General features: G+C 48.7%; 1 protein-coding gene across 1 annotated transcript in view; it reads left to right on the top strand.

Annotated features, from left to right (window-relative positions):
• The window catches only part of STRIP2 (striatin interacting protein 2), a gene marked incomplete at its 5' end in the record, with an annotated part of 35,928 nt that overhangs the window by 11,936 nt on the left and 11,323 nt on the right, over positions 1 to 12,669 (top strand). The window contains 10 exons of the mRNA XM_025174024.2: positions 1,868 to 1,942; positions 2,881 to 3,015; positions 4,188 to 4,308; positions 6,570 to 6,638; positions 7,245 to 7,351; positions 8,221 to 8,348; positions 8,676 to 8,870; positions 9,458 to 9,681; positions 11,205 to 11,270; positions 12,299 to 12,362. Coding sequence (XP_025029792.2) covers positions 1,868 to 1,942; positions 2,881 to 3,015; positions 4,188 to 4,308; positions 6,570 to 6,638; positions 7,245 to 7,351; positions 8,221 to 8,348; positions 8,676 to 8,870; positions 9,458 to 9,681; positions 11,205 to 11,270; positions 12,299 to 12,362 — 1,184 coding nt within the window. The remainder of the gene's footprint in view (positions 1 to 1,867; positions 1,943 to 2,880; positions 3,016 to 4,187; positions 4,309 to 6,569; positions 6,639 to 7,244; positions 7,352 to 8,220; positions 8,349 to 8,675; positions 8,871 to 9,457; positions 9,682 to 11,204; positions 11,271 to 12,298; positions 12,363 to 12,669) is intronic.

Genomic DNA, 12,669 nt, shown 5'->3' with positions numbered 1-12,669 from the left:
TGGAGGATGTGCTGAAGAGGGAAGGCGCTTAAGGCTCTTGGCACGAGGGCCCCCGCGGGGGCTTTGCTGGGAAACCTGGCTGGAGCACCAGCAGCTTTGATGCCCCCCCGCCACGTTCCACTGGTGGAAAATGGGCCCTTCTCTGGGCTTGGCTACTAGGCCGTACTATCTCTGAGAGGTGGTCGGTGGATATACAGTTTGCTTTCCTGGGCCGCGGGGCCCTGCCTGATGCCCCCCCCCCCGTCACCACGCAGGGTCAGTTCATGTGGTGTAATGGACGTATGAAGGCCAGGCTCAGGGAGATAAGCGTGTTCTTAGTCCACAGCAGGAGTGTGGGAAGTTCAAGAGGATGAGGCTGGCACCTCCCTAAGGAATTCACGGTGTTGTGGCTGGCTGGCTTGGGAACTTGGGTTCAATCTGGGGAGATTTTCTGTCTGGAGGTTGTAGCTGATAAACACAGCAGAACTGAATTTGCATTGCCTCTTGGAGTTCTTTGGGCTGAACCTGACAGTTCAGCCTGCTGTGAATGTCTTCGCGCAAGGCACTTTAAGCAGCTGACGTGTATGCGGGGGGGGGCATCTCATATGTTTGGTAGTGGGCACGGCTCACATGGGTAGAGGCGGGAGGGAGGGAGGGAGGGAGGGAGGGAGGGAGGGAGGGAGGAAGGAAGGAAGGAAGGAAGGAAGGAAGGAAGGAAGGAAGGAAGGAAGGAAGGAAGGAAGGAAGGAAGGAAGGAAGGAAGGAAGGAAGGAAGGTAGGTTTAAGATTCATTGGCTAGTGGAATCATCTGCCAGAGATGCTCAGAATGGACTCAGAAGAGAGGGAAACAGAAGGAAAAGGAAGGAAGGAAGGAAGGAAGGAAGGAAGGAAGGAAGGAAGGAAGGAAGGAAGGAAGGAAGGAAGGAAGGAAGGAAGGAAGGAGGGAGGGAGGGAGGGAGGGAGGGAGGGAAAAGGGAAGAAAGCAAAGAGAGAAAGAAGGAAAGAAATTTCAAAAAAGTGCCTTTTCCCACCCTTCCCCTTTGTTCCTCCTTCCCTTCCTCCCCAAGATGTGTCCATTTAGTTAACCTGAGAAGCGCTGTGTTCATTGCTTGCGTGTGTGTGTGTGTGTAGGGAGTAGGCAACTTGATTAACGTGAAATCTTTATTAGAAGCGGCTGTACTACTAGCCCAGCCATAGTCTCCAGTTTGGGTCTAGGTGACTTTTGGAAACTTTAGCGCCCCCCCGCCCCCGCCGTGCTAGAGCAGAAGGCCCTGAATCCGCCTTGCAAGGGCGTCGCAGGATGCTGGCCCTCTGGGATGGATCGCACCTAAACAGCAACAAAAAACCCTTATCAGGCTTCCAGTCTTTCCAAAAGGTTTTTATCAGTTTTTCCCCTGACCGACCTGGTCTGCTTTGCCATTTCTGCAAGTTCCGTCAATGTCATCAGCCAGCTTTCCACCTGTACCCAGACCTGGCCGAAACTCAGGTCGGGTTTGCAGTCCTCTGCGGGCGGGTGTGTTGCATCGGGAGAAACCAAACAGCAGAACTGATAAAGTGCTCCCAGGCCCTGCTGGCTTTTTAAGGAGCAAAACGACTGTTTGGCAAGGAAATGTACCTGCCAAGCAAAGGCCAGCTTCTGTCTTCCTGTGCCCAGGAGCTCAGAACTTCAGCCTCTGCTCTGGCGCCCGGGAGAGATGTGAGGTTGGGAGACAGAAAGGCCAGCGGCGTTCGGGAACGAGCAGGGATTCGAACCCAGTTCCTGGGCTTTGCTGCTGCCTCGGGTGAGGCCTTCGCAGGGAGGGCAGCTGCGGGCTGGCAGAAGCGCGAGGCGGGTGGAATCGGAGGGCAGATCTTGATTCTCCCTTTCTGAACAAACTTTCCTGCACAGAGCTGTACAGCTACACCGAGGGACCCGAGTTTGCCCTGAACAGGAAGTGCTTTGAGGAGGATTTCCAAATTCAAGGTACCCCGTTTGCCTGGATGCTCGAAAAGGGAGGTTGTCGAATGATCAAAATTTGGGGAAATTCCCGCAGGATACTGTGAAGTGTAGAATTTGTCTGGGTGGCAAAGACCGTATCTGCCAACACCCTTGACTGGGGTGGGGGGTGGGGGAGAAATGCAAGGGAGAAAGAAAGAAAACAGCAGGAATCTAGAAACTGAACGGGCTTTTTGTATGAAATCAGAAAATGGGTTAATTCGGTAATGCAGTGAAATATTGTATATTACCTGAAATGTCTCTTTGAGTCCTTCCGTACGATCGTGTTCTCTTGCTCTCATTCATCTATCGCTGGCCTCTTTTCACTTCCGTAGTATTCATTGATTTACGGATATTTCGAAAAGCACCCCCACTCCAACGGACTCTGGGTGTTTCCCATAATTAGAAAGTCAAAACAGGAGGAAAGACAGAAACAGACGATATCCATCCAAAAAAAAGCGTGCAACGTGGAACACAATTTTGCACGACCAAGTCTTACAGGGGCTCCCCCACCCGCTGCCCCAGGACCCGGACGAACAGCCGGGGGTTTGGTGCCTTTGGGGCATCATCGGGGGAGCCACACGGATCTTGGGGGAGCTATTCCAGAGGCCAGGCCTGCCACAGAACCCTCTCTCTCCTTTTGCGAGAGACGGTTCATTTGTGAGCAATGGCCACTTTTTGGCGAACAGCTTTAGAAAGCCCTTAAAAATGTGGTTATTTCCCTGAGCGTTGGGGCCAAGATGGGTAAATTAGCATCAGGAGAGGGCATGAATGTAAGTCTGTACTTATATTTATTAGGTCTCTTGTGGACTGTTGTTTTTATCCCTGGTTGCTTCTTGCAAGCGGCCCAGAGTTGTGTTGATGGAGTTGGGTGGCCCTGCAAATTCCCTAAACCAGTAAAGTCAACCGTCGTTCCTTCTCTGCAGCAAAGGGCAAGCGGTGGTCGGAGTTGGACCTGACTCAGCAGAAGACCTACGTGATGCGGTTATTGGACGGGCTGGAGGTGGTCAGCCGGGACCGAAGGCTGAAAGTGGCGCGTGCCGTTCTCTACTTGGCCCAAGGTAACAGCAGATGTCGAGGGCTGGAAGCGTTCCTTGGGAGGCTCGTATGCCAAGTCAGAACGTGGCATGTGAAGGCCACACCTAAGCACCAGGAGCATGATGAAAGAAAACAATCCAGTGGCTTTATTAGAATATACTCAACACACAGACCCACACGCGCCACAGAGACACCATACACGCCTAATCCTCCTCATGGTTGGCCAGGAAACCAAAGGGAATGAGGAGATCTAGAATGAAGAGTTCCTCATCTTTTATAGTTTCGTTAGTCTGTCTGACCACTGGGAGCACTTCTAATGATGCTAAAGCTCAGATAGGTTGCACGCAGGTTTCCTTGGAGAAGGAACAGAAACCCTATTGCTTGGAAAAATGGAAGGCAATTGAAAAGGAAGCAACAGAAAAGAAGATGGCTGGAGATTCTCATGGATGAAAGAAGAAGTGCTTAGAAGAACTTGAAGGAGGAGCTCCTGACACTCCTGGTAAAATGAGGCCCATCAGGTCCCAAAGCATTGGAAGCAACTGAACATCTGAGCCACCATAACACAGTATGCACAAGCCTACCAGCTGGCATGCAGTTACAGCTCCCAGTATCCCTCACCCTTGGCTTCTCTGGCTGTGGCTGCTGGGAACGGTAGTTTACAGCATCCTGAAGGCTGGAGGTTTCTCAATCTCTGGGCTGCTGTTGCTCAGCAACATCTGGAGGGAACCTGCTATAAGTGGCCCTTCCTGATAGCAGGGCAATGAGAAGAGGCGTTGGCTCTTCTTCTCTGACTTTGAATCTACCTTGCTCGCTCTCCCTGCTCCCTGTAGGAGAGGATTCCCTAACAGAGTTGTGTGAAGACTCCCTTCAGCCTGTCTTCAATCTTACCCCATTCACCTTCACGGGGTAGCCTGGGTTCTCATGCTTAGAGAGAGAGGTGAACATCTTTTTTCCTTTCTCTGCATTGTCCACCATCCTATAAACCAGTGTTTCTCAACCTTGGCCACTTTAAGATGTCTGGACTTCAACTCCCAGAATTCCCCAGCCAGCTTGCTGGCTGGGGAATTCTGGGAGTTGAAGTCCAGACATCTTAAAGTGGCCACGGTTGAGAAGTACTGCTATAAACTATCCTGGACATTTTTCACCTTGCATTTCCTTTTTTTCCCTCCCCTCCTCGTCTGTGCTGTGTCTTCAGGTGTCTTTGGAGAGTGTGGCACGGACGCGGAAGTCCTCTACTGGGCTCGGCACAACAACTTCTTGCTGTACCAAATGGGGACATTCACAGCCTTTCTGGAACTGCTCAACATGGAAGTGGCGTAAGTGATGTTTTGGCAACTGCCTTAAAAGCCACCCGTATTCAGCACCCGCTACTGCAGAGTTTACTCCTGCAAGCGACACACACACACACACGTACACACACAAGCCAAACGCTTGTATTTCATAAAAACATAGACATTGATCTGAGGAATGTATGGCCACCGTAATTTGTGTGATGTGATTGATTGATTGATTGATTGATTGATTTTAAGAGGATCAAATAAATAGAGTGACAGCAATTGGTCACTTGCTCTAGCCTCTGAACCAGTTTTCTCAACCTTAGCAACTTTAAGATAGGTGGACTTCAACTCCCAGAATTCCCCAGCCAGCCATGCTGGCTGGGGAATTCTGGGAGTTGAAGTCCACCTATCTTAAAGTTGCTAAGGTTGAGAAACACTGCTCGAAACACTGATCTGTGGCACACAAGGGAACTTCAGTGCCTGTTGTCTGTTCAACAGACTTCTGAATAACCCAACTCCATAATGAGTGTGTGCCCTTAAATAGGAAGAGCTCGTAAGCAAGAAAAAAAAGCAGGTGGCAGTCGTGGCTAGGAGGGCCTTTGCACGAATTCGTGTTGTGCGGCAGTTATGCCCCTTCCTGGATCAGGAGGGCCTCTGCATGGTCACTCATGCCCTGGTCACCTCCGGGTTGGACTACTGTAATGCACTCTACGTGGGGCTACCCTTGAAGAGTATCTGGAAGCTACAGCTGGTGCAGAATGTGGCGGCGCGGACAGTTCTTAATGCCCCTAGGAGGGCACGTATAACACCGCTGTTGCGTGAGCTGCATTGGTTGCCAGTTTGTTTCCGGGTCCAATTCAAGGTGTTGGTCATCACCTTTAAAGCCCTGCATGGCACAGGACCAGGTTATCTGAGGAACCGCCTCGCCCCGGTCATCTCAGCCCGCCCCACTCGGTCCAGCAGAAGGGGCAGATTGCAGACCCCACCGGTCAGGGAATTTCGACGGGTGGGGTCTAGGCAGAGGGCCTCTTCTGCTATGGCCCCCGCCCTATGGAACATCTTGCCTCCTGAGGTCCGGTGTGCGCCCTCCCTCATGGCCTTCAGGAAAGGGGTTAAATCCTGGCTCTGCCAGAAGGCCTGGGGGCCGGAGGGGGGCTCGTATCTGTGGAGATGGCTGGTGGGGTGATGGGGTTGGCTCCCCCCCCAGCATCTTGAAGGTTTTAGGGCTAAAATTTATAGGGGGGTTTTAGGATATTTTTAATGTATGTTTCTATTTTAATTATTTATGGATTTTAGCCATTGTTGGAGGGATTGGTGTTTTTTCCTTTTTATTATCGTGAGCCACCCAGAGTCACCCGTTGGGGGAGATGGGCGGCATACAAGTTTAACAATAAATAAATAAATAAATAAAAAATAAGCACTCAGGACTTTAAAATCTAGAAAACAGCGGAGTGTTTCTTTCTCTGAAGTACGCACCTTACTTTCCCAGCTATTCCTTCGTCCGCTCGTTCTGCTTGCCGTGGCACAAAGCCACCGGATTATTTCATTGTGTTCAGTGACCAGCCCCCTCCCTCCAAGCCTCAGAAACAATGACCAAGCACAGCAGAGACAATACAACCGTCATGTAAAACCAAAAACATTAAGACTTAAAAACTGGAGAAAGGGGAGAATGGAGTAAAATACAGCAAAACAGTATAAAACGTAAGATAAAATAGAAACGGAGCATAAAACTATCAATCACCAGGCCCTAATGACATCCACCCAAGGGTTATGAAGGAGCCTAAAGCCGAGACGGTGGACCTTCAAATCTTCCTCTACACTCGGTCTTTGTAGTTGAGGACTAGGAGGTGGTCAGTGTAACTCCCACTTTTAAGAAGGGGAGATCCAGAAAATTATAGGCCTGTCAGCTTAACATCTGTTTGGGGGAAGATAGCGGGAACTGCTATTGAAGATAAAATTACCAAACATTTGGAGACCTGTTGGAGATGCAAGAAAGACCACGTCTCTCTCTGCAGCGGGACTTGGAGAAAAATCTTAGAAGAAGAGATCTGCGCGTTCTGTTCCATAAGGCTAGACCTCTTGAAGGCTAGGTGGCCCAAGGGTGGGGGGAAAAAACACATTTTTGATCATCACCCCATTGGCTAAGGCTGAAGCCTAACCTGAAATGGATTCCCTTGCCACGTTCTGCTCTTACAAATCTTCTGTCCGCAGCCAGTTCACGGCCAGTGATTTTTTTTCCAGCTGCTTGGAAAGGAAGAGGCCAACAACATCTGACTGTCTTTCCCCTTTTTTTATTTTAGCAACAGTGAGGCACGCAGCAGTGCCCTGAGGAAGCCGGCTATATCTCTGGCTGATAGCACCGAACTCAGGTGAGTTATTCCGAGTGACTTATTCTGTGATTCTTCCCTTTAGTTTTGAAGACCAAGATCTTCCCCAGAAGTTGTCTGGAAAGCAAGTAGTTGCTTTAAGCAGCCTGCTTTTCTTGGAACAAGAGTAGGATAGAGCTGGAAATTATTTGAAACTGACTGTTCCTTGGCCATTTATTAATTTATAAGACTCATGTGGCCACCTATCTTGTACAGTAATCCTAGGTGTCTCACAACAAAATCAGTAGAACAAGAACATGAAAACACTTGCTACCTGCACAGCCAACCCATTCCATCTCCTTGGACAAGAAAAGGGCAAACTACCCGTAGAGAAAATGAGATGGCTCGAGCAAGTGACCCAAGAAGAAAGAAAGGATGTAGCACCAGAGGTGTAGGGCCAAAATGGATGCGATGTGCCATCTTCGGATAAGAATTCTCACTTGTTTTGTATTTAAGCTTTAATAGCCATGAGGAGGATGAAATCTGGGTTAGAGTGAAGCACCCCATGGACTGGAGTCATCTGAATCCTTCTGAGCAAAACTTTCAGCCAAAACTATTCCTCGCTTGGTTCCACTGAGTCAAAATAGCTTGTTTTGGTTTTACTTGCAGGGTGATATTGAGCGTCATGTACCTGATGGTGGAAAACGTCCGGGTGGAAATGGAGACTGACTCACCGAAGTGGACAGCGTCCCGAGAGATGTTCAGGGCTGAGCTTAGTAGGTTATGGCAATACACACACACACTCATCCTTGTGCCTCTCCAGGGGCCCTTGGAGCACCCAAGGTGGTGCCTGTCCACCTTGGTCAATGTGCAGCTCCTTGACCAAGGTGGAAATGGAAAGAAGATTCAATTTTCACTTCTTTAAGGTTCTTGGAATTACCAGGAAAAGAAAGCTGGCATGGCCCAGCACTGGGTTTATTTTCAAACGAGCCTGTTGGCATTAGGAAACGAACCAAGGAACTGGCTGCCTGTTTCTTTTTAGACATTTTTATGGCAGCCGCGAACTGGTGCTTAGCTTGGAAATGGGGCTGCCTGTTGAGAAGCAACATGAAGGTAGACGGGGAGGGTTGGATGGATCTCGGGGGGCTCAGAGCAAGGTGGGAAAGGCAAACCTTGTGGGGTTTGGGGATGGGGCACACGCCGTAACAGGATGCCCTCTGCTTTGTGAGAGTCTTTGTGCCACCTTTCCAAAATGCCCCCAGTGCCCACGGGTCCAAGAAGTTTGGACAGCTGCCCTTTGGATACAGACTCACCACCCTTCAAACGGTAGCCCTGGGCGTGTGTCACGTTGGGAGGCAGCTGATAGTTTCACATATTTGGCCATACTGTAATGACAAGGACTTTGCTCTCTTTTTTTTTAGTTCTTAGCTCTTGTTCCTACCATTTGCAAACTCCGATGGCACACGGAATAATTGGGGATAACATTGCTCTTGTTTGATGGGCCCCCCATGTTCTGCTCGGATTACTGGTTTGAAGCCTCTGAGTTGGAGACCGAGCTGAGCTTAGCCGGACGGCTGATCGCAGCCCCCAGCTCAAGTTCTCGCATCCCCCTCCCTTATCCGACTTTTGAAAACTCTCCTTGCAGGTTATCCGATCCACAGTGAAGAACCGTTTGGACTCTTGCTTTTCACGATGGTGACCAAATTCTGCAGCGAGCACTCTCCCCATTTCCCCATGAAGAAGGTCCTCCTTTTGCTCTGGAAGGTCCTTGTGGTCAGTGAGTTTCTCCCCTCCCACGGTGGGGCTTTAATAGGAAGCGGGGCCTCTGGTTGTGGCCTGTGAGCTCTTTAACTACGGCTGATGAATTATTGTGGCTAATGCACGTGCTCAGAGCTGTCCCAAAAAGATAGGGCCCTGACTTTATAATCTACTTTATAAACCAACGGCATAAAGAAAGGCAAGCTTTGGTCTAAGACGTGGAGGTGGTGCTAGAGAAGAGATGAGTTGCAAGTTTGTCCTCAGCTGTAATGTGTTGGTGCCTTCTGTGAGTTCGGGAGGAAGCTGAGGCTAGCTTGTCTCTTGACCGCCTCCCCCCTGCAGTTCACTCTGGGCGGCTTTGATACCCTCCAAGCGATGAAGGTGAAGAAGCGTCAGGAGCTGGGTCTGCCACCCTTGCCAGAAGACAGCATCCAGGTCATGCGGAACATGCGGGCTGCCTCTCCTCCAGCCTACACCACTGAGTTGGTCGAACAGCAGCAGCAGCAGCAGCAGAAACGGGGACATCGGAGTAGGAGGGTGGGCATTATCAGGAGGGAGCATGTTACTTTACCTGGGGTCACAGAGGACAAATGCAAGAAAGGCTTCCCTTCGTGTCCTTCCATTCATCGTCCCTTTCTTGATGATTAAGTCAACTTCCGAAAGTCCCTGCCCGCCAGATGTGGGACGTCATGCCTATCAGTAAAGTCACGCAAATTTGAGAAGTGGGCTGTACGGCGGGGGAGGTGAGGTTTTTATTGATCATAAAGATTGCAGGGAAAGGGAGAAGGAGGGGGAACTTCTGTCTAAAGCAGAGGTATCTTCCCAAGGGCCTCCACCCCTAGGAACTGGGAATCGTATGCTTTCAAGCTAGCCTTGCCTCTCCCATTCTTTCTACACACACAAAGTCCAAAGTAGGGGGAGAAGAGAAGGCGCAGCCTTCAGGTTTTGAGTGTTGACTGAGCTCTGTCCCTCGCCTTTCCAGTCCCACTGGCATGTTATCTTCTTCCAAAAAAGCAGTTGTGGCCCTTCTGGTGAATAATGCGAGGAGGCCCAGGGCAAAAGACTTCCTACAGGAAGACAACGTTCTTGCCATTTTTATTCCTCTCTCACTCTCTTTTGTGCAGCCTCTGATGAAGCAAGACAGCCTAGATATTTACAATGAGAGGGACCCGTTCAAGAATGATGAGGCCGTGGTGGATGAGGAGGAGGCCGATGACATTGATAGTGGGATTGAAGGGGAACTGGACCTCTTGGAAAGGGGCGCTATCATCCAGGCTGTGTCAGTTCCATGCCCACCTGCTGAGAAGGTCTCCTTCCCAAAGGGCCTTCCGTGGGCCCCCAAAGTCAGGTATTTTGTCCCCTATGCCTTCTTCTAGCACTGAAGGGCCCTCCTTGGACCTGGTCAATATATGCAGGAAAATGAGGTGGTGGAGCACCCATATCGATCCAGATTCAGTAGAAGGCCATCAAAACATGGAGGAGATTGGGTTTCTTATGGTAATAAATTCTGCAGGGGCCACTTAACCCTTTACAGTGTCCTAAACTCTCCTTTTTCACCATCTTGGTCTTGCCAGTAGATCTAGATAAAGGTTTAAAGAGCCCCCACCAACCAGGAGTTCTCCAGCCATCTCTGGCGCTCCCTGGAAGTGCTGAATGGCACCTCCCACCTGATATGAATTGTTATTAAGCTATCTAGAAGGTATCAGGTTCACAAAGGCTGTTTCTGAGTCTTTTGTAACAGGGTACTCAGTTCTTTTCAAGATCTCAGAGCAACAGCCTCTAAATAGAATTAAGGACCTAACAAGCTTATCTTTTATGTATTCATACTCCCTTTGTCAATCTATGGTAGGCCTTCAAGGTCACTCCTAAACTTTAAAAACTACAAATGGAGTAGGCACACACAAATGCAGGGAAGAAAGGCAAATATGAAATAAACAAACCTTCCTGTGTTTGAAAAGGCTGCTGGGGCAGGTCCAAGGCTCGCTAAAATTAAGTAGTCTTAATGTTCTCCTGAAAAGAGCACAAGTAATATAGGAGCCAAATGAATCTCCAGGTCTCCTTCCAGTGGGAGGGAGCAGCAGAGTTTTTATGCTGCTTCTGAGAGAGCCCCTTCCCCGTCACTTCCAGTCACACTTCTGTTGATGGTGGGGCCAGTAATTGCTGGATTGCGAGTTTTGAGGGTGCTCTCTGATTCTAGTTTCTTAATTTAGCTGAGCTGAGCTTTTGATCCATACATTCTTCCAAGCCTGGTTGTTTGCAAAGAAAAGCTTTGGGGAGAGACTGTTTTTCCAGTAGCGAAAAGAGATGTGATAATACATTCTAATTTGGGATGTTAACATGACTTTGGATAACTTTGAAATAGTCTTGCAGTTGTACCCACCACCAAGCTGTGAACCAAAAGAGAGAGTGTGAGTGTGCATGGGTGTGTGAGTTGCTGTAACTACTGGCTTCATTGTTAAGTTCAAGCTAGGACTGCATCGTGAAAAAAATCGGCTGAAAATAATGGTGTGAGACTGACAGTTATGGCAAAAAAATTAGACCCCACAGAATTTTCCAACAAGATTAAATAAAACTGATAGCCAAGTTGTTGAAATCCAAGAGAATGTGGAAGTCCTCAAGTTACACACTTACTTGCAGCTGCGTAAGAGTAGTGGCACCAAGAAGGTTGCCCTTGCAAACTGCCCTGTAGCCAATATTCAGAATAAATCTTTTCATCTGGATGTGGTCTGTCTGACCTCAAATGGGCTGAAGATGATATGGCTAATCTTGAATGGCCTTGATGCTGAAAAGGTTTCTCAAAATGTTTGCGCTTTTATCCGGTTTATTTTCTCTCCCTCGTTCTCCATGACACAATCACTTTGTATCTTCCAGACAGAAGGACATAGAACATTTCCTGGAGGCGAGCAGAAACAAATTCATCGGATTCACACTTGGGCAGTGAGTATGATGTATTTGGGAAGAGACTGGAGCCCTCGGGGCTAATTTTTACCTCCTAAGCAAAAAGGTTTAAGTCATGTGTCAGATGTTGAATGCATTGCTGGCTAGATGGAAAAGTCTCTGGCTTGTCATCCTACCCTTGAACAGATTCTGCAGACATTGGGGGTCCAGGGCTGTGCAATTTTCACAGCAGGATGTTATATGTGAGGGTTCATCCCTGGATTTATATAGGTGTAAAACACCCTTCTTGGAACTAATACTCTCCAGATAGGGCCATGTTACATACATGCCCATCACACTGTTCCCTTTGGTAAGTAACGTTCTGGAGATTGCAGAAATGGAGTTATGAATAGTAAGCCAAAGAAATTAAAGGCAGGAGAGAAGACAAAACAAAATAAACAATAGCTAGAACGGGTTTACAGCAGCGTCCTTCACTCTTCCTGTCCATAACTTGCTCCCGTTCTACCATTTCCATCCTCTGCTTCATGCATTGTCTCTCCTCACTGCTCTTTTTCTGAGATCGCATCAGCTCCATCCAGCCACAACGTCCTTGGTTTTCCTTAACTGGATGTGTTCAAGGGGACGCCGTGCAGCCATTTATTAAAGGTGTCTGAATGTGGGGGCTGCCCTCAGCGGCCCCTTCCAGTTCTAGATGCTGTGATTCTAGCACACTTGTCAAATTCCAAGTTGGGGAAGATCTCCAGAGGCCCTGGGCTCTGGAGAGGTTACGCCATCATGGATGCTCACAGATTGCACTGCTGGAAATCCCATATTAAGCATGTGAAATATTTATATGTGCAATATGCTGTCATTTTACTTTCCCTGGTAGGTTTTCCATTGTGTGTGTGGAAGTACGGCATGATAAAAGTGGAACGGAGAGAGTTGGGAATAAGCAGTTCTTGCAAAGGCGGCCTTGTTAAAATGGAGACGCCCAAAACATCCAAAACGGGAAGAGGAAAAAATTTATTCGGTTCTTAACCCCTCTTTCTCTTGTTCTTCTTCCCCGCCTCTCCTGTTTGCCCTTGCAGAGACACGGATACCTTAGTAGGCTTACCGTGCCCGATCCATGAAAGTGTGAAGACTCTAAAAGAGGTAATGCAGAAGTTTATAATAAGCACATGGCTTTAGCTGTGAATGTCTGGATTTCTCACGTGGGCAGCCCTTCCAGGATCTCTGTAGCAACTCTGCTGAGAGGAAGTTCAAGCATGTGGGGACATTGAATAGTTGTTCCTCGGTCAGCCTTCTGGCCAAAGGAACTGTGGGGAAGGTTATGACAACTCATGTTATGGTTTTGCCTAGAATACTGAAATCCTCTAGCCCAGTGTTGTCCAAACTTGGCCACTTTAAGATGAGTGGACTTCAACTCCCAGAATTCCCCAGCCAGCATGGCTGGCTGAGG

Source organism: Python bivittatus, unplaced genomic scaffold (genome assembly GCF_059951505.1).
Source record: "Python bivittatus isolate LINGU-HERP-01145 unplaced genomic scaffold, Pbiv_v1 ctg000330_np1212, whole genome shotgun sequence".
Lineage (NCBI taxonomy): Eukaryota > Metazoa > Chordata > Lepidosauria > Squamata > Pythonidae > Python > Python bivittatus.
This window is presented reverse-complemented; position numbering and strand designations above follow the sequence as displayed.